Source organism: Chelonia mydas, chromosome 23, assembly GCF_015237465.2.
Source record: "Chelonia mydas isolate rCheMyd1 chromosome 23, rCheMyd1.pri.v2, whole genome shotgun sequence".
Classification (NCBI taxonomy): Eukaryota; Metazoa; Chordata; order Testudines; family Cheloniidae; genus Chelonia; species Chelonia mydas.
The window spans coordinates 17,212,899-17,236,322 of record NC_051263.2 but is presented as its reverse complement, the minus strand read 5'-3'; the positions used below and the strand labels follow the sequence as shown (position 1 = coordinate 17,236,322).

Below are 23,424 nucleotides of genomic sequence, written 5' to 3'. Positions count from 1 at the left end.
TCTCTGGGACGGAAAGGATATATTCATCTTCCTCTAAAGCCCTTGGTTGCTCCTAGATTGGCAAGGGATTTGCTGAGGGCCAGAGTATTTAATACCATAATTTACTTCAGATCAGCAGGCCCCAGGCCGGGCTTCCTAAGCAGGCAGGGCCTGGCAGGTGGCGAACACCTGTTCTCCTGCCCTTCGCTGGGATTACAAAAATTTAGCTACCAGAAGCAGCTGTGAAAGTCCTGGTCATGCAGACGCAATCGCTCCCAAGATCAGCCACAAGCCGATCCAGCTTGCCTGGAACGCAGCTCTTTATATCCTGGTCTGTTATTGTAGGGTCTCCCATGAGCTCTGTGCTGGTTTGTTATTATAGGGTCTTTTGTGAGAACCAGGCCTAGCTGGTTATTGTTGGGTTACTTGTGAACACTGAATCATAAATATCAGGGTTGGAAGGGACCTCAGGAGGTCATCTAGTCCAACCCCCTGCTCAAAGCAGGACCAACACCAACTAAATCATCCCAGGAGCTGGGATGCCGGTTTGTTGGGGTAGGGTCTCCCGTGAGAGGTGGGGCTATCAACCGGGAGTGTGATAAGGAGAAAGCTGATAGAAGTCAAATGGAGCAGAGTCCGCTCTCGCTCGCCCCGCTGTAAATCAAGAGTCGCTTAACTTTTACCTCCCTGCTTCCCCGTCGGAGACAATGAGGAACACACCTTTGAAATATAGAGCTCTTTGATTTATTTATGAACAGACGATGTTACCGCGCGGTCAAAGACATCGATATGAAAACCTGTTCAAAAGGGGTGCGGCGTATAAAGGACAGCACCGCTAAGGGGTGAGAGCGGGGAGGTTCCTCAGAATGGGAGGGTGGGGGTAGAATCCACCCACGTCATAGGTTACAATGGTTCTCTTTGGCCTGTACACGATCCCGTCTGCCGTTATCCTACAGCGTGTCCATCACAGCACGGTGGTGGTCATCTAATTCTTGGCACACTCATTGTTACGGAGGTGGGGAGGTCGTCTTGAACCATGAACAAGGGGTTCACGGAGGACACAGCATCTCTCCAACGCTTGGCAGAGGCCATCTTGCGCCGGGCATTTACACACCAGTTGTTGCTAGAAGTTGGGACTTAGGGTGGAAAGGAGATTGGGGAAACTAGTATTTAACATTGCCTCACAGTTCGCCATCATGTGGCATGGCCATCTTCTTGAATGACCATCCCCATCTTGAGTGGCCACCATCCCGGATGGTGGCCATCAACTCAGATGGCCACCCTCTTGATAATCTCTCTGTTTTTTGCTAGAAGTTGGGGCCGGGGGATAAAGAGAGATGGAGAGACCCAAGGGACTGGTCAGTGGAAGTAATTTAACGTCTCCGTCCATCTTGATGAAGGCCATCTTGAGCAGAGGTCCTCGTACTCTTCACTTTGCTTATGGCTAAAAGTTGAGACTGGGAGTGGGGGTGGGGGAGGGAAGGTGATGGAGAGTTAGCCAGCTAACAAGGGCTCAGCCAATGGAATTAAGACACAATCACGCCTCCAGTCATGCCTGTCACTAAAATTTGGGACCAGAGAGAGGAGACAGAGAGGATAAGATTTAAATAGCGGGGATGGAAGGCATGTTTTAGTCCCCAAGGGGTGCTAATTCTACAATCAGAGGATAGTACCAAACATCCTATCGTGGTCAACACGAGAAACAAAATGGCCACCACCCCCTACACTTGACCATTCTTGGCCTGGTGAGGTGTCCTTCTTCTTGAGCTCATTTTGCTGGGAACAGAAATCCCTGGACAGGGCAGGAACGGGAGATTCTGCTTCGGGAACTAAATAGCTGGAGGAAGCAATTAGTAACAAAATACAGCCAAGCTCCCCGTGAACCGAAACGGAGCCAGACGGGGCACGAGGAGAAAAGTGGCTCCATGGTCAAGCAGGAGAGCTCTGGGTAGCGAAAGTCAAGAGGTCATTGTACTAATACTTTGCAGCCTTGTGTCTGAGGGCTTCAGACTGGGGTATTAGCCCAGTTTTAGGAGTGTTTGAAGAGGAATTGGCTTGCCAGAGGTCAGATGGTGAATAGGACCCAGGAGTCCTGACTCCAGGTCCCCCCTGCTCTAACCACTAGACCCCGCTCCCCTCCCAGAGTCAGGGAGAGAACCCAGGAGTCCTGGCTCCCAGCCCGCCCTGCTCTAACCTTCCCAGAGCCAGGGATGATCATACCGAGTCCCCCCCCTCAAGGACATTAATTAGCTGACAAGTGTGAGTAGCGATGAACAGCAGCAAGGTTTGGTACAGCAGGAACCAGGTGGGGAATCGGATCAGCCTGATTTCATTGGCACAAGCTAAGCAGAAAACAACCCAAAACAAAACATCAACGGAGGTGAATTAAACTGAGCCAGGTAATAATCCCACCGGGCACTGGGAAAGCAGGAGCTGAGCTCTCCGATGCTGGTGCCTTCAAGGGATGGTCCTATTTTGGGGCTTCCACTGAAAGGGGCCTGCATTTGGAGGCTGGGTCTCATGTGTAAAGCTTGCAGTAGATTTAAATGCTCGAGGACCGATTGCCCAATGTGCTCCATGAGGCAGCCAGAGGAGGGACGATATGAGCAAGGAATGTGTATTTGAATGTTGGCCCTCATGTACACTTGTTGTCAACCTGTTGTAAGCCTATAATAAACATGTTTGTAAACCAATAGTATACCTGTTGTAAACCCATACTGACCCTGTTGTAAACCTGTTGTAAACTCACAGTGAATCTGTTGCAAACCTATTGTAAACATGTAAGTCTATAGTGAACCTGTTGTAAACCCATGGTAAAGTCACTGCAAGCCTGTAGTAATCATATAGAAAACCTGTCGTAAGACTGTAGAAAATATGTTTGTAAACCAATAGTAAGCTTGTTGTAAACATCTGGTACATCTGTAGTGAACCTGTTCTAAACCCACAGTAAACTCATTGTAAGCCAATAGTAAACATATAGCAAACCTGTTGTAAGCCTATAGTAAACATGTTTGTAAAACAACATTGAACCTGTTGTAAACCCATAGTGAACTTGTTGTAAACCCATGTTTGTAAACTAATAGTAAACTTGCTGTAAACCCATAATAAACATGTTTTTAAACTAATAGTAAAGCCATAGTGAACCTATTGTAAGTCTCTAGTGAACCTGTTGTAAACCCATTGTAAGCCTACAGTAAAATGTAGTAATAATGTACTAGAGTAAATAATGTACAGTAAAATTTAAAGTAATAGTAAACCTGTTATAAGCCCTCAGTAAACCTGTTGTAAACCTATATTAGACATATCATAAGACCATAAAAAATCTATAGTAAACCTGTCATGAACCTGTAGTAAACCCAAAGTATACCTGTGTGAAACCCATAGTAAATATCTTGTAAGCCTATAATAAACACTTTGTAAAGCTGTAAGTGAACCTGGAGCCAATCTGTAGTAAAGCTATTATGACTAGAATTACAACAGGATTACACATGAAGCCCAGTTTTAAAATATGGCACCCTACCATAATATCCAAGCATGTGAAGCTAAGTGTAACCATTGAGTGAATCTGTTGTAAACCATTAGTAAACATACAGGAATCAAATCTACAATAGGGTTACACATTAAGCTTAATTTTCAAAGATGGCATTGCGCTATAGCATCCAAGTATATAAGTATATTGTAAACCCGTAGTCAACACAGCTACAATAGTTTCACACAGGAGACTTGCAAGATCCAAAGGTGGAAATCTTTAGGATGCCTCCTCTACAGATTTACAAGAGATTTACATGAGGCCTAGCTTTTAAATGTGTCACCACACTATGACATCCACCTGTGCAAAGTTATGGTAGCCCTAAAGTAAACCTGTTGTAAGCCATTAGTAAACAGATTTACAATAGGTTTACACACAAGACCCAGTTTTCAAATGAGGTGGCACAACATGATGGGTAAACCTACTGCAGTCGTATTGTAACCCCACAGTAACCTCATAGTAAACCTATGGTAACTCCATAGTAACCCTATAGTAACCCTATAGTAGACGTCTCACCAGCTTCTTGACACAACGTAAACCTCACGGTTCACACAGCAGATCAGAAACAGAAGGTTTTCTCGAAGATGTTTCAACAGGAACAGCTCTGAAAGAGGAAACAGGCTCACAGGCAACCCCACACACGCATTCTCCAGAGGCGCCTCACCCACACGTTCCCACTCACTCAGGACGGGAGATGGGACGACTGCCCGCCAGCTAGGCCAGGATCGGGGGGGAAGAGGGGGCATCAGGAGGTCTTCATGCCGATGACCATGTTCACCTCCTCTTCCGTCTGCAGGGTGTGCCACTGGGCGATGGGGCGCCGGGGATTGGCCAGCATGTCGGACCAGTGACGCAGCTCCGTGCCCGTGGCATTGCAGCCCACAAAGACCTTCCCAATGGCCTCGTTCTTCCCCAGCTTGTCGTAATCCAGGACGGTGAGAACAACCTGGACTTTCTGCCGGGGGAGGAGAGGTGGCACAGTGAGCTCACCCACTGCGGTGCCCCAGCTGGGGATTGGCCAGGGCCATGAACTTCCCCGGCAGTGGTGCCATTAGCCAGGGATTTCCCGTGCTGTGCTGCAAGCTTCCCTGCAGCAGTGCCCCCAGCTGGGGATCCCCCCAGTGTTGTGATCTTCCCCCACACCAGTAATATCCACATCAAGCCGGTGAGAGAAGGGGGTGCCGGCTCCCATCTAGGGGGAGTCGGCTCCCATCCGGCCCCAGAACAGGGACTGGCTGGCTCAAGGGGGTGGGGAATGGGGCCCGGGGCCTTTGCCGTCTTGGGTGCACCAGCTCCCATCTGGGCCCAGGACAGGAACTGGCTGGCTCGGAGTTGGGGGGCAGGGGGGGACTCACCTGGATCTGCTCAAAGGGAACCTCGAAGCTGAAGGACTCGTTATAATAGGGGTTCAGGGTATTTTTCTTAATGGTCGTTTTCTTCTTCTTCAGCCGCTTTCCTCCCTGCATCAGGTGGATTTTCACATAGGGATCTGGAGGGTGCGGGCGGGAGACACTTCAGAACAGAGACCCCAGGCCCCACCTGGATCTGAAGAGCAACCCCCTGCCCTGCCCCCAGGCTGGGCCAGTCAGGTACCCAGTGAGGTAGCTATCCCACAATTCCTGGCTCCTGCAGGTTCAAGCAGCCCCGTAAGTTTGCTGAGCCCCAAGGCCAGGGTGTCAATGGAGCTCAACCCCCTGGTCATCCAGGCATGAGCCTGACCCATTCTGGACAGAGACAGGACCTTGGCTGGGGCACTGCTGCCAGGAAGCTTGCAGTCCCAGGGTCCCAGCCTGGGGCACTGCGGGGAGGAAGCTCACAGCGCCAGGGTCCCCGGCTGGACCACTATGGGGAGGAAGCTCACAGCAACTGGGTCCCCGGCTGGAGCACTGCGGGGAGGAAGCTTACAGTGCTGGGACCCCTGGCTGGGGCACTGCAGGGAGGAAGCTCACAGTGCCGGGGTCCCCAGCTGGGGCACTGCAGGGAGGAAGCTCACAGCGCCGGGGTCCCCTGCTGGAGCACTGCGGGGAGGAAGCTCACAGCACTAGGGCCCTGGTTGGGGCTCTGCTGGGAGGAAGCTCGCAGCACCGGTGTCCCCAGCTGGGGCACTGCAGGGAGGAAGCTTGCAGCACTGTCTCACCTGACAGCCCCCCCACATCCATCTTCTTCAGGTTCTTGGCTTCCAGCACAATGACCGTGAGCTTCCCGGCCGTGGGGACGTAGCGCAGGGAGAAGCAAACGTCCCCCAACTTCTCCTGCTGTGGGGCACGGGGAGGGGGGGCACAGTCAGACTGGGAGGGCTGGACTGCAGCTTCCCATCCCAGGAATCCTAGCTCTAGGGACCCCCCTCTCCCGCATTAGCCAACACTGCCCCCCTGCAAATCCCATCCCCCAGGGCCCCCTCCCCCCAGGGACTCCCATCCCACAATGCCCTCTCCCCCCAGGGAATCCCAACGCCCAGAACCCCCCTTCCCCTATAGGCATCCCATCCCCCAGAACCCTTCCTCTCCCAGGGAATCCCCTCCCCCAGAGACCCCCTCCCTCCCAGGAATCCCCTCACCCAGAGACCCCCTCCCTGCCAGAATCCCATCCCCCAGAACCCCCCTCCCACCCTGGGAATCCCATCCCCTAGAGTGCCCCTCCCACACAGAATCACATTTCCCAGAGCCCCCCCTCCCCCCAGATTCCCATCCCCTAGAGTCCCCCTCCCCCTGGGAATCTCATCCCCCCCAGACTTCCCCCCCCCCCCAGGAATCCCAACCCCCAGACTCCCCTCCCCTCCCAGAGAATCCCAAGCCCCCAGAGCCCCCCAGAAAATCCCAACCCCCCTCCTCACCGGGAATCCCATCCCCCAGGTTCCCCTCCCCTCCCAGAGAATCCCCCCCCCCCCCGCCTGCTGGGATGCACCCCCAAGGGCGGGGTTGCCAGGCGACAGGGCCCGTGGGTGGGGCCTCACCTCCTCCTGCTCCGCGGACTGCAGGTCCCGCCACGCCTCGATGGGCTGGGCCAGGTCCAGGCTGCTCATGGGCACCCGCAGCTCCCCGATGGCATCGTGCTTGGAGAACCGGTCGAAGTCGTAGACGGCCATGACCAGGGTCCGCCCGCCCAGCTCCACGTAGGGGATCTGGGGGCGCGGGGGGAGAGATCAGCAGGGCCCCTCCCCCAGCGGGGCTGTGGGTTGGGAGTGAGGGGCACCGGCATGGCTGGGGGGGCAGGGCTGGGCAAGTAGGGGGCTGCAAGTTGGGAGTGAGGGGCACTGGCAGAGCTGGGGGGCACGGAGGGGGCTGCGAGTTGGGAGTGAGGGGCACCGGCAGAGCTGGGGGGCACGGAGGGGGCTGCGAGTTGGGAGTGAGGGGCACCGGCAGAGCTGGGGGGCACGGAGGGGGCTGCGGGTTGGGAGTGAGGGGCACCGGAACGGCTGGGGGGGCAGGGCTGGGCAAGTAGGGGGCTGCAAGTTGGGAGTGAGGGGCACCGGCAGAGCTGGGGGGCACAGAGGGGGCTGCGAGTTGGGAGTGAGGGGCACCGGCAGAGCTGGGGGGCACGGAGGGGGCTGCGGGTCGGGAGTGAGGGGCGTTACCTTGAAGGTGAAGGTCTCGTTGAACGTGGGGTTCAGGGTTTTCCGATGCACTTTGGTCTCGTGTTTTTTCTTCTTCTCGGGGAGCAGGAAGACTTTGACGTAGGGGTCGGACGTGCCCCCGATGTCCAGCGCCGGCAGGTCGGCTGCCTGGATGATGCCCACCACCAGCTGGGACAGAGTGAAAGGGAAAAGTTCCAGTCTGACACCAGGTGTCAGCCGCCCTGTGAGCTTCCCCCACAGCAGTGCCCCACACAGAGGACGCAGGACTCCTGGATTCTCTCTCAGGCTCTGGGAGGGGAGTGGAGTCTAGTGGTTAGAGCAGGGGGGTGCTGGGAGCCAGGACTCCTGGGTTCTCTCCCCGGCTCTGGGCAGGGAGGGTTTTTTTTCTAGGCTGGAATTGGGAGGGATGTGAGCCCGGATGCCTGGGTCCCATGGCAGGCCACGTGGGTGCCCCCACCTGCCCGTTCTGGAAGTCGTAGTCCAGCGAGTACTGCAGCTTGCCCAGCTTCTCCTGGGGCTTCTCGTCCTTCGGCTCGGGCAGCAGCGCTGGGTCCAGGTCCTCAATGTCAGGCTGCACCTGGGGCGGGGAAAGGCGGTGAGAGAGAGAGAGAGAGACCCTGAGTACAGCCAGCACCTCAGTTACACATGCAGCGCCCGGCCCCTCCAGCAGGGGGCGCCAGGGACACACACACAGCGCAGGGCCCCGCCCCTCCAGCAGGGGGCGCCAGGGACACACACAGCACAGGGCCCCGCCCCTCCAGCAGGGGGGGCCAGGGACAGACAGACACAGCGCAGGGCGCAGCCCCTCCAGCAGGGGGTGCCAGGGACAGACAGACACAGCGCAGGGCCCCGCCCCTCCAGCAGGGGGGGCCAGGGACAGACAGACACAGCGCAGGGCGCAGCCCCTCCGGCAGGGGGGGCCAGGGACAGACAGACACAGCGCAGGGCCCGGCCCCTCCAGCAGGGGGCGCCAGGGACGCGCACACACAGCACAGGGCCCCACCCCTCCAGCAGGGGGGGCCAGGGACAGACAGACACAGCGCAGGGCGCAGCCCCTCCAGCAGGGGGTGCCAGGGAGAGACAGACACAGCGCAGGGCGCAGCCCCTCCAGCAGGGGGGGCCAGGGACACACACACAGCGCAGGGCCCGGCCCCTCCAGCAGGGGGCGCCAGGGACGCGCACACACAGCACAGGGCCCCACCCCTCCAGCAGGGGGGGCCAGGGACAGACAGACACAGCGCAGGGCGCAGCCCCTCCAGCAGGGGGGGCCAGGGACACACACACAGCGCAGGGCCCGGCCCCTCCAGCAGGGGGCGCCAGGGACGCGCACACACAGCACAGGGCCCCACCCCTCCAGCAGGGGGGGCCAGGGACAGACAGACACAGCGCAGGGCGCAGCCCCTCCAGCAGGGGGTGCCAGGGAGAGACAGACACACATCACTTATACAACCATGACCCAAAATAGCTGCCCTCTACCCCCTCCCCCCATCCCACACACAACTACCCCACCCCTCGGCGCAGCGTCCAGGCAGCCCCCAAGGTCAGAGGCTGCTGCCTCAGGGGCCGAGGGCTTAGGCATCTGGGAGGCTCAGGAGATAAGCAGCTCAGTAGCAGCTGAGTCCCAAACTGAGGCCCCCCCGCCAGCCTCTCACCCTGGTGGGGGCCAGCTCCCCCTAGCAGGGAAGGCCGCAAGCCCACTTCCCCACCCCTTGAGCCAGCCAGTGCCCACCCTGGGGCGGGATGGGAGCCGGCGCCCCCTAGGGGGGAAAGGCCCCGGGCCCCATTCCCTGCCCCCCTGAGCCAGCCAGTGCCTGCCCTGGGACCAGGTGGGAGCCGCGCCCCCTAGAGGGGAAAGGCCCTGGGCCCCATTCCCCGCCCCCCTGAGCCAGCCAGTGCCCGCCCTGGGGCCGGGTGGGAGCTGGTGCCCCCTAGAGGGGAAAGGCCCTGGGCCCCATTCCCCGCCCCCCTGAGCCAGCCAGTGCCCGCCCTGGGGCCGGGTGGGAGCTGGCGCCCCCTAGAGGGGAAAGGCCCTGGGCCCCATTCCCCGCCCCCCTGAGCCAGCCAGTGCCTGCCCTGAGACCAGGCGGGAGCCGGCGCCCCCTAGCAGGGGTCTCACCTTGTCGATGTAGCTCTGGCCCAGCTCCTTCACCTCCCTCAGGTTGATCTGCGCCTTCGCTTTCTCCTTTGCCTTCTTCCCCTTCTTCTTCTTCCCGCATTTCTTGCAGGCGCAGAAGCAGCAGCAGAGCAGAAGAAGAGCCGCCACGATCAGGATGGTGGCCACGGCCCAGGGCGGGACTGCGGCAGGGACAGAGCGGGAGTGAGATGGGGCCCCTCTGGGGCAGGGCGCGGGGGGCTGGTTACCCCTCGCCCGGCACTGGGATGCAGCCCCTCTGGGGTGGGGGGTGGGGAGTGCTTCTACAGGGACCTCTGGCCCAGTGCTGAGATGCGACTGCCTCTGGGGTGGGGCACGGGGCTACGGGGAGGGGATCCCCCCACAAGCACTCACTTGGCAGCTTGCTGAGCTTGTTCATGAACTTGTCCTTCATGTCGGAGAAGACGTTCTCCTTGCTGGGCATCTCGGTGGCGTTCAGGGCCGGCTGGCTGGGAGGCGCGGTCACCTCCGAGGCCAGCATGGCCGATCGCCGAGCTGCGTTCATCTTTGCACCTGGGGAAAGGGAGGGCACAGATCCGGGTCGTCCGATCATCACTGGGCCAGAGGGACTGCCCCAAGTGTGCCCGACCCCCCCGCCTGAGTCCGCTGAGGGCCTGGACCTATTGCTCAGAGAGGTGTGAATTGTCCCAAGTGCCCCATACATCTCGCCGGGGTGTTAACTACCAGCCCCATTGCTGCTGGAGGGGGGTCCCCATTGACCCTTCCCTGCAGGGGGCTCTGTCTGTCTGATACCACCCCCTCCCAGGCAGTCTCCCCCTGGCTTCTGGGGTAGGCACTGCAGGATCCCACTACTGCCACCAAATCAGAGAGCGGAGCTGTGGCAGGGCAGAGCCTAGGGATCCTTGGTGAGGGGGTACCCCCAGCGAGGGGGGGTATGTGGGACGCTGGCAGAGCAGAAGCCTGGGTCACCTGTGGGTCAGTTTTGCTCAGGATAGATATTGGTCTTGTAGGTGTTTATCGTTTAGCCCCTGCAAGGTGCCTGTAAGTTACCGCCGGCGTTAACCCCGGGGGCAAGGTCGGGAATCCAGGAAATAGGTCGCATCAGCTTGATGAGTTTGAAAAAAATCACCCTCAACGTGCGACCAGCCCCCACCCCCGCCCGGCCCATGCAGGAGGACGATCAAACTGGGCAATCAATCAAATCCCGGCTCCCCGCACCTCCCCGCTGTTCCTCTCCCTGGCAGGACCCTCCGTCCCCTGTGCAACGGGCCGGGGCCGCCCCGGGCGACAACGGCTGCCATGGAGCTCGCCTTGCTCCCCGCTGGCAAACTGCCTTTGCACCCTGGCCTGGCCTGGCTCACCGCCCAGCACTCCACGGGGTGAGGAATCGAACCCAGGGGTCCTGGCTCCCAGCCCCCCACTGCTCTAACCGCTGGACCCCTTCCCCCCAGAGATGGGGATAGAACCCAGGGGTCCTGGCTCCCAGCCCCCCACTGCTCTAACCGCTGGACCCCCCCCCCCCAGAGATGGGGATAGAACCCAGGAGTCCTGGCTCTCGGCGCCCCACTGCTCTAACCACTGGACCCCTCCCCCACAGAGATGGGGATAGAACCCAGGAGTCCTGGCTCCCAGCCCCCCACTGCTCTAACCCCTGGACCCCACTCCCCTCTCAGAGTTGGGGATAGAACCCAGGAGTCCTGGCTCTCAGCCCCCCACTGCTCTAACCGCTGGACCCCCCCTCCTCTCCCCTCCCAGAGCTGGGGATAGAACCCAGGAGCCCTGGCCCCCGGCCCCCCCACTGCTCTAACCACTGGACCCCACTCCTCTCCCAGAGATGGGACAGCGGCCAGAGAGACGGGGTGGTGCCCGGGGAGGGGTAGAGGGCTGGCTAGCTAGGGACTGGGGCCAGCCGGCCGGACAGAGGGGGCGTTGGGATGGCTCGATAGCTAGAGGCTGAGAGGGGGGCTGGCTAGAAGGGGGGACAGACAGATGGGGAATGTCGGGGGCCGGCTGTCCCGGGGCCTGGCTGATGGGGAATTTCTCTCTCTCCTGCCCCCTCCCCCTGGGCTCTGATCCCATTAGCACCCGTTAAAGTGCCAGGGGCCGGCCCTGCTCGCTAATCCCCCCCCCAACTCACAGATGGAGCCGAGTGGATTAACCACCCCCCCAACCAGCAGGATTGACCCAGCACCGGGCGGGGAGCGAGCGGTGAGGCACGTCGTGGGGCAAGCATCAGGGGCCGGAGCCTTCACCTCCCCCGGCCCGAGCAGGGCCTCACCACCTCTGCCAGGCACACGGGACGCCTGGCTTCAGTTCCACACCCCTCCTCTGTGGGTCTGGGCATGGCTCAGCCCCGCCCTGGGCCTCAGTTTCCCCATGGAATTGAAAGCACCAGCAACTCTTGATTTAGGCTGTGAGCTCCCCTGGGCTGGCAGGGCCTGGCTCCAGCTGCGGGGGGGCGTGGGCAGTGCCCGGTGCGACGGGGCTCCGATCTCGTCAGGGTGGGGGGTTGGGGGGGGGTCCCGGGGCTAGCATCCAGACGTCCTGGCTCCCAGTCGAGTGCTTTAAGCACAAACCCAGGTGCCTGGACATAGACAGACACAGGGTAGCACGAGAGACCCCCCATCCCCACCCCCGGCGCAAACCCACGGGCCCATCTAGCGCGGTATCCAGCCCCTGCCCCGGAGCAGACCCGTGGGCCCCTCCACCCCTGTGATTGCTCACCCCAGCGCCGGCCGGCTCGCGTTCGCTCTCTCTCTCTCACGCAACCTCGCTGCCCCGGGCCCCGACGCCCACTTGTGCTGAGCTGGGTGACAGCTTCCCCCCCCGCCCCCCCTCCCCGCCAGCCCCTGTCAGACCAGGCCTTTGTCAGCCAGAGCAACCACCGGAAAACACCACCCTGGAAGGAGCCATGGGACATGGGGCCTGACTCTCTAGGGGGCGCCGGCTCCCATCTGGCCCCAGGGCAGGGACTGGCTGGCTCAGGGGGGTGGGGGAATGGGGCACGGGGCCTTTCCGCTCTAGGGGGCGCTGGCGCTGATGAGGGACAATAACCCTGTGTATCCGGGGAAGGGCAGAGCACACAAGCGGGAAGAAGGGATTGAATCAGCCCCTTGAGGCCAACAGACAAACCCCAGCCCCAAACACTCAGCCCCAAACACGCGTCCCCACCCTCTATGGGGCTGGGGGAACCACATCACTTTAATTACATGTTGGGCAGTGTCAGCGGAGTGACGCAGTGTATCATGACTCCTGGGTTCTCTCCCTGGGTCTGGGAGGGGAGTGGGGTCTAGTGGTTAGAGCTGGGGGGCGGGGGCTGAGAGCCAGGACACCTGGGTTCTCTCCCTGCGTCTGGGAGGTGGGTTCTCTGAGTCAACCAACCTCTCTCCCCCGCTACCACTTTTCCACGGCCGTGAAATGAGTTTGCTGGGCTTGAGCCCATTCCGCAGTGGGGCCGGGGCCCCTATTACCCCACAACAACCTCCGACGGGCACTAACCCACAGCCTCAGCAAAGGGGCGATATGGCTGAATAGGAAAGAACTGAGCCCCCACCCTGCAGAGGGTTCCCCTGGGGGTGGGGACAGGAGAAAAGCTATGTATGGGGGGAGCCCAGGGCCGGGCTGGCAGGGGGCTGCGGGTCAGGAGTGAGGGGCACCGGCGGGGCTGGGGGGAGCCCAGAGCCGGGCTAGCAGGGGGTTGCGGGTCGGGAGTGAGGGGCACCGGCGGGGCTGGGGGGAGCCCAGGGCTGGGTTGGCAGTGGCTGCGGGTCGGGAGTGAGGGGCACCGGCGGGGCTGGGGGGAGCCCAGGGCTGGGCTGGCAGGGGGCTGCGGGTCGGGAGTGAGGGGCACCGGCGAGGCTGGGGGGAGCCCAGGGCCGGGCTGGCAGGGGGCTGCGGGTCGGGAGTGAGGGGCACCGGCGGGGCTGGGGGGAGCCCAGGGCCGGGCTGGCAGGGGGTTGCGGGTCGGGAGTGAGGGGCACCGGCGGGGCTGGGGGGAGCCCAGGGCCGGGCTAGCAGGGGGTTGCGGGTCAGGAGTGAGGGGCACCGGCGGGGCTGGGGGGAGCCCAGAGCCGGGCTGGCAGGGGGTTGCGGGTCGGGAGTGAGGGGCACCGGCGGGGCTGGGGAGAGCCCAGAGCCGGGCTGGCAGGGGGTTGCAGGTCGGGAGTGAGGGGCACCGGCGGGGCTGGGGGGAGCCCAGGACCGGGCTGGCAGGGGGTTGCGGGTCAGGAGTGAAGGGCACCGGCGGGGCTGGGGGGAGCCCAGAGCCGGGCTGGCAGGAGGTTGCGGGTCGGGAGTGAGGGGCACCGGCGGGGCTGGGGGGAGCCCAGGGCCGGGCTGGCAGGGGGTTGCGGGTCGGGAGTGAGGGGCACCGGCGGGAGCCCAGGGCCGGGCTAGCAGGGGGTTGCGGGTCGGGAGTGAGGGGCACCGGCGAGGCTGGGGGGAGCCCAGGGCCGGGCTGGCAGGGGGTTGCGGGTCGGGAGTGAGGGGCACCGGCGGGGCTGGGGGGAGCCCAGGGCCGGGCTAGCAGGGGGCTGTGGGTCGGGACTGAGGGGCACCGGCGAGGCTGGGGGGAGCCCAGGGCCGGGCTGGCAGGGGGTTGCGGGTCGGGAGTGAGGGGCACCGGCGGGGCTGGGGGGAGCCCAGGGCCGGGCTGGCAGGGGGTTGCGGGTTGGGAGTGAGGGGCACCGGCGGGGCTGGGGGGAGCCCAGGGCTGGGCTGGCAGGGGGCTGCGGGTCGGGAGTGAGGGGCACCGGCGAGGCTGGGGGGAGCCCAGGGCCGGGCTGGCAGGGGGCTGCGGGTCGGGAGTGAGGGGCACCGGCGAGGCTGGGGGGAGCCCAGGGCCGGGCTGGCAGGGGGTTGCGGGTCGGGAGTGAGGGGCACCGGCGGGAGCCCAGGGCCGGGCTGGCAGGGGGTTGCGGGTCGGGAGTGAGGGGCACCGGCGAGGCTGGGGGGAGCCCAGGGCTGGGCTGGCAGGGAGTTGCGGGTCGGGAGCGAGGGGCACCGGCGGGGCTGGGGGGAGCCCAGGGCCAGGGAGGCAGGGCGGGTGCACGTGTCCCTGCCTGCGTGTGCGGTTTTCCGGTTCTGACTCTCTGAGTACGTGTGTTTCCGCCTCCCCCCCCCCCCCCCCGCACGTGCCCCGAGGCTGGAGGATCCACAACAGCTGGGCCCTTCTGCATCACAACAGCCCCCGCCCCCACCCCACCCCGCCCCAGCAATGAAACCCAACACACCGCGAGATCGGGGCCCAGCCAGGGGGAAGTGACCGGGGACAGAACCCAGGAGTCCGTGTTCCCAGCTCCCCCCAACCCCGCTCTAACCAGTAGACCCCACTCCCTTCCCAGAGTCAGGGAGAGAACCCAGGAGTCCTGGTTCCCAGCTCCCCCCACCCCAGACCCCACTCCCCTCCCAGACCAGGGAGAGAACCCAGGAGTCCTAGTTCCCAGCTCCCCCCACCCTCTTCTAACCACTAGACCCCACTCCCCTCTCAGAGCTAGGGAGAGAACCCAGGAGTCCTGGTTCCCAGCTCTCTCCACCCCCCTTCTAACCACCAGACCCCACCCCTCTCCCAGACCAGGGAGAGAACCCAGGAGTCCTGGCTCCCAGCCCCCCTGCTCTAACCACTCGACCCCACTCCCTTCCCAGAGTCAGGGAGAGAACCCAGGAGTCCTGGTTCCCAGCTCCCCCCACCCCAGACCCCACTCCCCTCCCAGACCAGGGAGAGAACCCAGGAGTCCTGGCTCCCAGCCCCCCTGCTCTAACCACTCGACCCCACTCCCCCCTCAGAGCCAGGAAGAGAACCCAGGTGTCCTGGCTTCCAACCCTCCCCCCACGCGCCAGACCACACACGGGGTCTGTGCTACAGGGCATGTGCTTTGAGCACTGGACAGCCCCCACTGACCATAGCATCACTGGATCAATGGGGCCAGGACCCCAAGCAGGCCTGACCTGGGATGGCCCCATGGGCCCCCGGCCTGCGGCTGGGGAGATGGTTTCACCTGTTAAGTTGGACCCAACCTTGTGGACCGCGCCCATCTGTGCCGGCCTCTGCCTGGCCCTGGGGGTCAGCGGGTGCCCCGCTTGGGGCATCAGGGCAAGAGATGGGCTCCTCCCCAGCCCCAGCCGCCGTGACTCAGCCGCGGGGCCGGCCAAGAACTTGGCTCTGGGCTGGACCCTCTGGCGCCCGGGGTCCCGTGAGACACACAAAAGATGGGAGCCGACAGCTCTGAAATATCGATCCTCCGAATTCCCAGCACCGCTCCGCTTCCAGCCCAGCCCCCTCCCGGACCCTGCCCCCTCCTCGCCCCCCAGGTCCCACCCCACCTCACCCAGGGCCATGAGCTCCCCTCTATCCATCAGCTCCTCAGCGCTCCCCAAGGGGGCCAGGACCCAGTGGCTACAGCTCCTTTGGGGCCAGTGGGGCCAGATCCCCAGCTGGGCCAGTGTCCGCAGCTCCATTGGATCAGTGGGGCCAGACCCCCAGCTGGCGTGATTCAGAGTCACTCTGGAGTGGCACCCCTTTAGACCAGCTGAGCCTCTGGCCCTCTATGGAGCGAATTTGCCCATCAAGACACAGGGGGCGATTCTAGGGACAGATCCTCAGCCAGTGTAAACGGGTGTCACTCCAGAGTGACACCGATGGACCCAGCTGGGACCCGGCCCCGCGCCACGGCCAGTCCCCCCCTCCCCCAGCCGCGATCGGACCCTTCAGCCGCTCCCCGCCCCCCGGCTTTGTTCCCCCCCGCCGCCCCCCTCAGCTCCCGGACCCCCAAGTCCTCAGCGCCGGCTGCTCCCATCGGGAGCCGGGGGGGGGGGGGGGGGGCTCCTACCGTCTCCCTCCATCGCGGCGGAGGGCAGGCGCCGGGCTGCCTGAGCGGGGCTCGGAGCTGTCCGCCCCACGGTGCTGACCGGCGGCTGGGTGGGGCAGGGGGTGGGGACAGGAGGGGGAGGGGCTCCTCCGTGGCAGGCAGGGAGGGGGAGGGGACTCTGCCATCCCTGGGAAGGGAGGGGCTCTTCCGTCGCAGGCTGGGAGGGGAGGGGGCTCTCTTATTGCAGGGAGGGGGGCTGGGGCTGGGGGTCTCCCATCGCAGTGGAGGCGGGTGAGGAAAGAGGGGGGCTCTGGGTGAGGATCCCCAGGCTGGAATGGTTTATCCTGATCAGCAATTGGGGCGGCGGGGGAGGGGTGTTGAGGAACACACACAGCGCAGGGCCCGGCCCCTCCGGCAGGGGGCGCCAGGGACGCACACACAGCGCAGGGCCCGGCCCCTCCGGCAGGGGGCCCCAGGGACGCACACACAGCGCAGGGCCCGGCCCCTCCGGCAGGGGGCGCCAGGGACGCACACACAGCGCAGGGCCCGGCCCCTCCGGCAGGGGGCCCCAGGGACGCACACACAGCGCAGGGCCCGGCCCCTCCGGCAGGGGGCGCCAGGGACGCACACACAGCGCAGGGCCCGGCCCCTCCGGCAGGGGGCCCCAGGGACGCACACACAGAACAGGGCCCGGCCCCTCCGGCAGGGGGCCCCAGGGACGCACACACAGCGCAGGGCCCGGCCCCTCCGGCAGGGGGCGCCAGGGACACACACACAGCGCAGGGCCCGGCCCCTCCGGCAGGGGGCGCCAGGGAGGCACACACAGCGCAGGGCCCGGCCCCTCCGGCAGGGGGCGCCAGGGACGCACACACAGCGCAGGGCCCGGCCCCTCCGGCAGGGGGCGTCAGGAACACACACGTGTGTGTACCTGGGTTTACCCTTCTACACTATTAGATGCCTGCAGCGGTGATGGGAGAGGACTCGCCCCTCCCCCTTCGCCCTGTGTGCGGGGGCGGAGCAGGGGCCTTGTGAAGCAAGTAAACAAACCTAGCGCATGTGGGGGCCGGGGAAGGGGCGATGCTGCCCCCTGCAGGAGAGAAGGGAAACTTTGGCCTTAGGCATTGCAAAGCCACGTGTCCCGGCTCCCAGCCCTGCCCAGCCCCCTAGACTCCACTCCCCTGCCTGAGATAGGGAGAGAACCCAGGCGTCCTGGCTCCCAGCCCCTTCCCCCCATCTCTAACCACTAGATCCCACTCCCCTCCCAACACCAGGGAGAGAACCCAGGAGTCCTGGCTCCCAGCCCCCCCTGCTCTAACCACCAGACCCCACTCCCCTCCCCGAGATGGGACTGGAAGAAGTCCAGATTATCTGGCGTGAGTCGCACCAGGGCAACGCCGGCGCCATGGGAACGAGATGGGGAAATCACCCAGCGTCATAGCAACTCTTGGAGTTGATACTTTGTTGCCTTGGCAACAGGAGAATGCACCCACTCTCCTCATCCATCAGAGGCCAGAAATCAACAGGGTTAGAAAGGGGGTGGGTGGGGGGCCAGCAGGGGGCGCTGAGCTACGGGGGGGGGCCCAGCAGAGGGGTCTCTCCCCTGGCTGTCGGGCCTGACCCTGATGCCCCTGGGAGACACAGGGGGGCTATCCCAAATCTGGGCTCCCCCCAGCCCTGCCGGTGCCCCTCACTCCTGCCCCGCAGCCCCTGCTAGCCCAGCCCTGGGATCCCCCTAGCTCTGCTGGTGCCCCTCACTCCCGACCTGCGACACCCCCGGCTTCCCACCCTATACCATATGTCACAGCTTCACCGGCCCGGTGCTCTCGCCCTTGTCCACATGCTTGTTGACCCCTCAAAGAATTCTAGTAGATTGGTGAGGCGTGATTTCCCTTTACGAAAACCATGTTGATTCTTCCTTAACAAATTATGTTCACCCATGTGTCTGATCGTTCTCTTCTTTGCTATCATTTCGGCCAGCTTGCCCGGTACTGAGGTCAAGCTCACCGGCCTGTAATTGCCAGGATCACCTCTGGAGCCCTTTTTAAAAATTGGCGTCCCATTAGCTACCCTCCAGTCATCTGGTACAGACGCTGATTTAAATGACAGGTTACAGACGGCTGTTAGAAGTCCTGCAATTCCATATTTGAGTTCCTGCAGGACTCTGGGGTGAATCACATCTGGGCCTGGTAACTTATTGCTGTTTAAGATATCAATTTTTTCCAAAACCTCCTCTAATGACACCTCAATCTGGGGCAGTTCCTCAGATTTGTCACCTAAAAAGAATGGCTCGGGTTTGGGAATCTCCCTCCCATCCTCAGCCGTGAACGACGCAAAGAATTCATTTAGTTTCTCCGCAATGGCCTTATCGTCCTTGAGTGCTCCCTTAGCATCTTGATCGTCCAGTGGACCCACTGTTTGTTTAGCAGCTTCCTGCTCTGACTTTCTGAGTCTTTGGCTAGCTGTTCTTCACATTCTTTTTGGCCTTCCTAATTATATTTTTATATATATTTTTATACACTCCTTTCTATTTTCCTCACTAGGATTTAACTTCCACTTTTTAAAGGATGCCTTTTTGCCTCTCACAGCTTCTCTTACTTTGTTGTTTAGCCCAGTGGCACTTTAGCAATCCAGTATCTGTGACTGTGATTAACGAGAAGTGGTTAATTAGCACCTCTTGCAAAAGATTAATATATTTCCATTACTAACATTTAACCATTAATTATGGACATGTGAGTAATTAACAGTTAGGTGAAACCAGTGATCCTTAGCAGTTCACTGTTAATTACATTCATAGAACTAAGCAATTAGCAATGATTCGAAACCAGCTATGGCTAATAACCAAAAATTATTGATAACAGCAAATTAGGGCCAGATCAGGGCTGGTGCCCCCTAGAGGGGAAAGGCCCCACACCCCATTCCCTGCCCTCCTGAGCCAGCCAGTCCCTGCCCTGGGGCTGGATGGGAGCCGGCGCCCCCTAGAGAGGAAAGGTCCCATGTCCCATTACCTGCCCCCCTGAGCCAGCCAGTCCCTGCCCTGGGGCCGGACAGGTGCCGGCGCTCCCTAGAGGGGAAAGGTGATACAATGTAATTCTGTCCTGCCGAGAGCCCCACGATGGAGACAGGGCCGCTGGAGATGCCAGCAGGGTCTCTCCCTGCGCTCGCCTGCCCCTGGGGAGAGGGGCCCAGACGCGGATGCTGTAGCTATAGTTGTGGGCCCAGGACCCAGAAGGCTTCACCCAGCCAGAGTCAGGGAGCTGTTCGAATGAACCTTGAGGGTGAGGATCATCACTGGGGCAGGCACTGGCAGGGGACAGACAGAGAGAGCATGAGACCCCAGAGCCGGGGGGGATAACCCAGGCGTCCTGGCTCCCAGCCCCGCTCTCTAACCACCAGACCCCTCTCCCCTCCCAGAGCTGGGGGAGAACCTAAGAGTCCTGGCTTCCAACCCCCCTGCTCTAACCACTAGACTCCACTGCCCTCCCAGAGCTGGTGGAGAACCCAGGAGTCCTGGCTCCCAGCCCCACCACTCTGTCCCCCTAGAGTCCCCCCCGGGTGGATGTGTTGTTCCTTGACTTTAGCAAAGCTTTTGACACGGTCTCCCACAGTATTCTTGCCAGCAAGTTAAAGAAGGATGGGCTGGATGAATGGACTATAAGGTGGATAGAAAGCTGGCTAGATTGTTGGGCTTAATGGGTAGTGATCAATGGCTCCATGTCTAGTTGGCAGCCGGTATCAAGTGGAGTGCCCCAGGGGTCGGTCCTGGGGCCGGTTTTGTTCAGTATCTTCATAAATGATCTGGAGGATGGCGTGGATTGCACCCTCAGCAAGTTTGCAGATGACACTAAACTGGGAGGAGTGGTAGATACGCTGGAGGGTAGGGATAGGATACAGAGGGACCTAGACAAATTGGAGGATTGGGCCAAAAGAAATCTGATGAGGTTCAACAAGGACAAGTGCAGGGTCCTGCACTTAGGACGGAAGAATCCCATGCACCGCTACAGACTAGGGACCGAATGGCTCAGCAGCAGTTCTGCAGAAAAGGACCTAGGGGTGACAGTGGACAAGAAGCTGGATATGAGTCAACAGTGTGCCCTTGTTGCCAAGAAGGCTGTCATAAATATAAAGGGAAGGGTAAACCCCTTTAAAATCCCTCTTGGCCAGAGGAAAAATCCCCTCACCTGTAAAGGGTTAAGAAGCTAAAGGTAACCTCGCTGGCACCTGACCAAAATGACCAATGAGGAGACAAGATACTTTCAAAAGCTGGGAGGAGGGAGAGAAACAAAGGGCCTGTGTGATGCTTTTGCCAGGGACAGAACAGGAATGGAGTCTTAGAACTTTTAGTAAGTAATCTAGCTAGGTAGGTGTTAGATTATGATTTCTTTAAATGGCTGAGAAAAGAACTGTGCTGAATAGAATGACTATCCCTGTCTGTGTGTCTTTTTTGTAACTTAAGGTTTTGCCTAGAGGGATTCTCTATGTTTTGAATCTAATTACCCTGTAAGGTATCGACCATCCTGATTTTACAGAGGTGATTCCTTTACTTCTATTAAAAGTCTTCTTGTAAGAAAACTGAATGCTTTTTCATTGATCTAAGATCGAAGGGTTTGGGTCTGTGGTCACCTATGCAAATGGTGAGGATTTTTACCAAACCTTCCCCAGGAAGTGGGGTGCAAGGGTTGGGAGGATTTTGGGGAGAAAGACGTGCCCAAACTACGTTTCCCAGTAAACCCAGTTAAAGTTTGGTGGTGGCAGTGGAAATTCCAAGGGCAAAGGGTAAAATTAATTTGTACCTTGGGGAAGTTTTAACCTAAGCTGGTAAAAGTAAGCTTAGGAGGCTTTCATGCAGGTCCCCACATCTGTACCCTAGAGTTCAGAGTGGGGAAGGAACCTTGACAAAGGCCAATGGCATTTTGGGATGTATAAGTAGGGGCATTGCCAGCAGATCCAGGGACGTGATCGTTCCCCTCTATTCGACATTGGTGAGGCCTCATCTGGAGTACTGTGTCCAGTTTTGGGCCCCACACTACAAGAAGGATGTGGAAAAATTGGAAAGAGTCCAGCGGAGGGCAACAAAAATGATTAGGGGAGTGGAACACACGACTTATGAGGAGAGGCTGAGGGAACTGGGATTGTTTAGTCTGCAGAAGAGAAGAATGAGGGGGGATTTGATAGCTGCTTTCAACTACCTGAAAGGGGGTTCCAAAGAGGATGGATCTAGACTGTTCTCAGTGGTAGCAGATGACAGAACAAGGAGTAATGGTCTCAAGTTGCAGTGGGGGAGGTTTAGGTTGGATATTAGGAAAAACTTTTTCACTGTGAGGGTGGTGAAACACTGGAATGGGTTACCTAGGGAGGTGGTGGAATCTCCTTCCCTAGAAGTTTTTAAGGTCAGGCTTGACAAAGCCCTGGCTGGGATGATTTAGTCGGGGATCGGTCCTGCTTTGAGCAGGGAGTTGGAGGAGATGACCTCCTGAGGTCCCCTCCAACCCTGATATTCTATGATTCTATGAACGCTATCTGTTACAGGTTGGTGCTGGCATCAGGAGAAATCAATTTACATTTTCATACTCAAAGCTGCTGCCAAATATTTCCATAACAGCAGCATCCAGAGACCTTGACTGAGATTGACCCCTCTCCCCCACCAGCAGGCCAGGCAGGGCACCCCACCCCACAATCCTCAAGTGAGATCAGGGCCCCCCCTCATGCTGGGCATGGCAGGCTTCCCCCTGCCCTGAAACAAGATGGGGGCCCTACCTCTAGCCTGGGGACCGTGGGGTGGTTACATGGGGACCCCTCACCCAGGGCATAGACACAGCCCCTCTGGGATGGGGCATGAGGGCTGGTTATATGGGGACCCCTTCCCTGGTGCTGGGATGTGGCTGTCTCTAGGGTGGGGCGCGGGGACTTAGCCAGCTCCGTAGAACAGCTGGATGTGGGTTTTCAGTGTTTCTTTTGTTTCATTTCCCCTGGGAATTGATCAGGGTTGTTTATCACCACCACACCCAAACCGGGAGAAAAATCAATGCAAACAAAAAGATGAATAATTTTCCTGGGGTTGATTTTGCTGGAGGGAAAGACGGGGCGGGGGGTGGGTGGGGGAAACAACCAGCCGATTAAAGCTTTGACTTCGGCTCCTCAATGCGGTTTGCTGCCGACCTAAACCAGAACTCACAACCCAAACTCTCCTCGCTCGCTCTCTGCTCCCCGAAGAAAATGTTTCATTTGAATCGAGAGTTAGAGCTGGGCGCTTATAACGATTCACGTTTAATCCCACCCCGGGTGCAGTGCCGACATTCAGCGTCGGCCTCCTCTCCTGGCTTGGCTTTGTCGAAACTTTCCAAGCCTTCCTTGGGTTCTGAGACCGAGTTTCAGTTGTGAGCCCGTCAGATCTCGAAAGCACGCGCTGCGAACAGCGTGAACGGTGTGCATGGCGGGCGGGCGATTCATCGGTGCGTTCATCACGACTCCATCAGGCAACCAGGACTCCTGGGTTCTATCCCCGGCTGTAGGAGGGGAGGGGAGCCTAATGGCTCAGAGCAGGGTGGGGGAAGGGAAATGGGTCCCAGGACACCAAGGGTCTATCTCCTACTTGGCCCCACTTCGTGCCTCAGTTCCCCCCTCCTTACATCAGCCACAAACTTCGCGGGGTAGCGGGCGTCCGTCTCCAGGATGTCCATGGTGCGGGGCCGGGGCTCCGGGATGCACCCTGGCTGCTGTGCCCAATTCCAGGCACCCTCAAGGAGTCGCCGATGCCTGCTGCAATCGGTCCCATTAGCCATATCCCTACCGCCGCCCCGAGCCAGACGCTGTCGAAAAGGAGAGGGAAAAGCCACCCTAACACCCCTCCGCCAGAGACCAGGCGGGCATTGTGGTCCCCAAGTTTCTCCTGGGGAATGAGTGGGAGAGGAACAGGTGCTAGGTCCTGCGTGGGGGGGGGGGGGTGCATGGGCAGGCCTGGGAAAGGTGGGTGGGGGGGAGGCTCAGAGCCAATGCAGCCCCATGGTGGGAGCGGGACACATGGGGGTTTTGGAGGGTTACCAACTTTCTAATGGCACAAACCTGAACACCCTTGGCCCACCCCTTCTCTACACCCCCACCCCACTCACTCCATCCTGCCTCCCCCTGACATTCGCTCTCCCGCTCCTCACTCACGGTCACTGGGCTGGGGCAGGGATGCGGGCTCCAGTTGGGGGTGTGAGCTCTAGGGTGGGGCCAGAAATGAGGGGCTCTGGGTATGGGAGAGGGCTCTGGGGTGGGGCAGGGGGTTGCGATGCAGGTGGGCACGTGGGGTGTGGGCTCTGGGAGGGTGTTTGGGTGCGGGGGGGGGGGGTTCGGGGGTCGGGCTCTCGGCAGGCAGCGCTTACCTCAGGCGGTTCCTGGTCAGCGGCATGGCAGGGCTAAGGCAGGCTCCCTACCTGCCCTG

General features: G+C 60.6%; 1 protein-coding gene across 2 annotated transcripts; it reads right to left on the bottom strand.

The window, feature by feature from the left end:
* Positions 1-1,377: 1,377 nt before the first annotated feature.
* On the bottom strand, positions 1,378-23,113 carry SYT5 (synaptotagmin 5). Of its 2 annotated transcripts, none has more exons than XM_037888590.2 (9): positions 22,628-23,113; positions 9,589-9,747; positions 9,199-9,377; positions 7,540-7,659; positions 7,083-7,250; positions 6,462-6,629; positions 5,646-5,763; positions 4,864-4,997; positions 1,378-4,463 (listed from the first exon to the last, which is right to left on the bottom strand). In XM_037888590.2, the coding sequence occupies exons 2-9, from the start codon at positions 9,737-9,739 to the stop codon at positions 4,254-4,256; spliced, it is 1,248 nt and encodes a 415-aa protein (XP_037744518.1). In that variant the 5' UTR covers positions 9,740-9,747; positions 22,628-23,113; the 3' UTR covers positions 1,378-4,253. The 2 variants fall into 2 exon arrangements, with proteins under 2 accessions (XP_037744518.1, XP_037744516.1); XM_037888588.2 differs by lacking the exon at positions 22,628-23,113 and adding an exon at positions 16,023-16,144.
* Positions 23,114-23,424: the final 311 nt, after the last annotated feature.

Coding starts and splice junctions, on each gene's coding strand:
- SYT5 (XM_037888588.2), bottom strand. Junction 6,630..7,082: donor ACGAGACCTTCACCTTCAAG/GTAACGCCCCTC, acceptor CCGCGCCCCCAG/ATCCCCTACGTGGAGCTGGG. Junction 4,464..4,863: donor TTCCCTTTGAGCAGATCCAG/GTGAGTCCCCCC, acceptor CTCCCCCGGCAG/AAAGTCCAGGTTGTTCTCAC.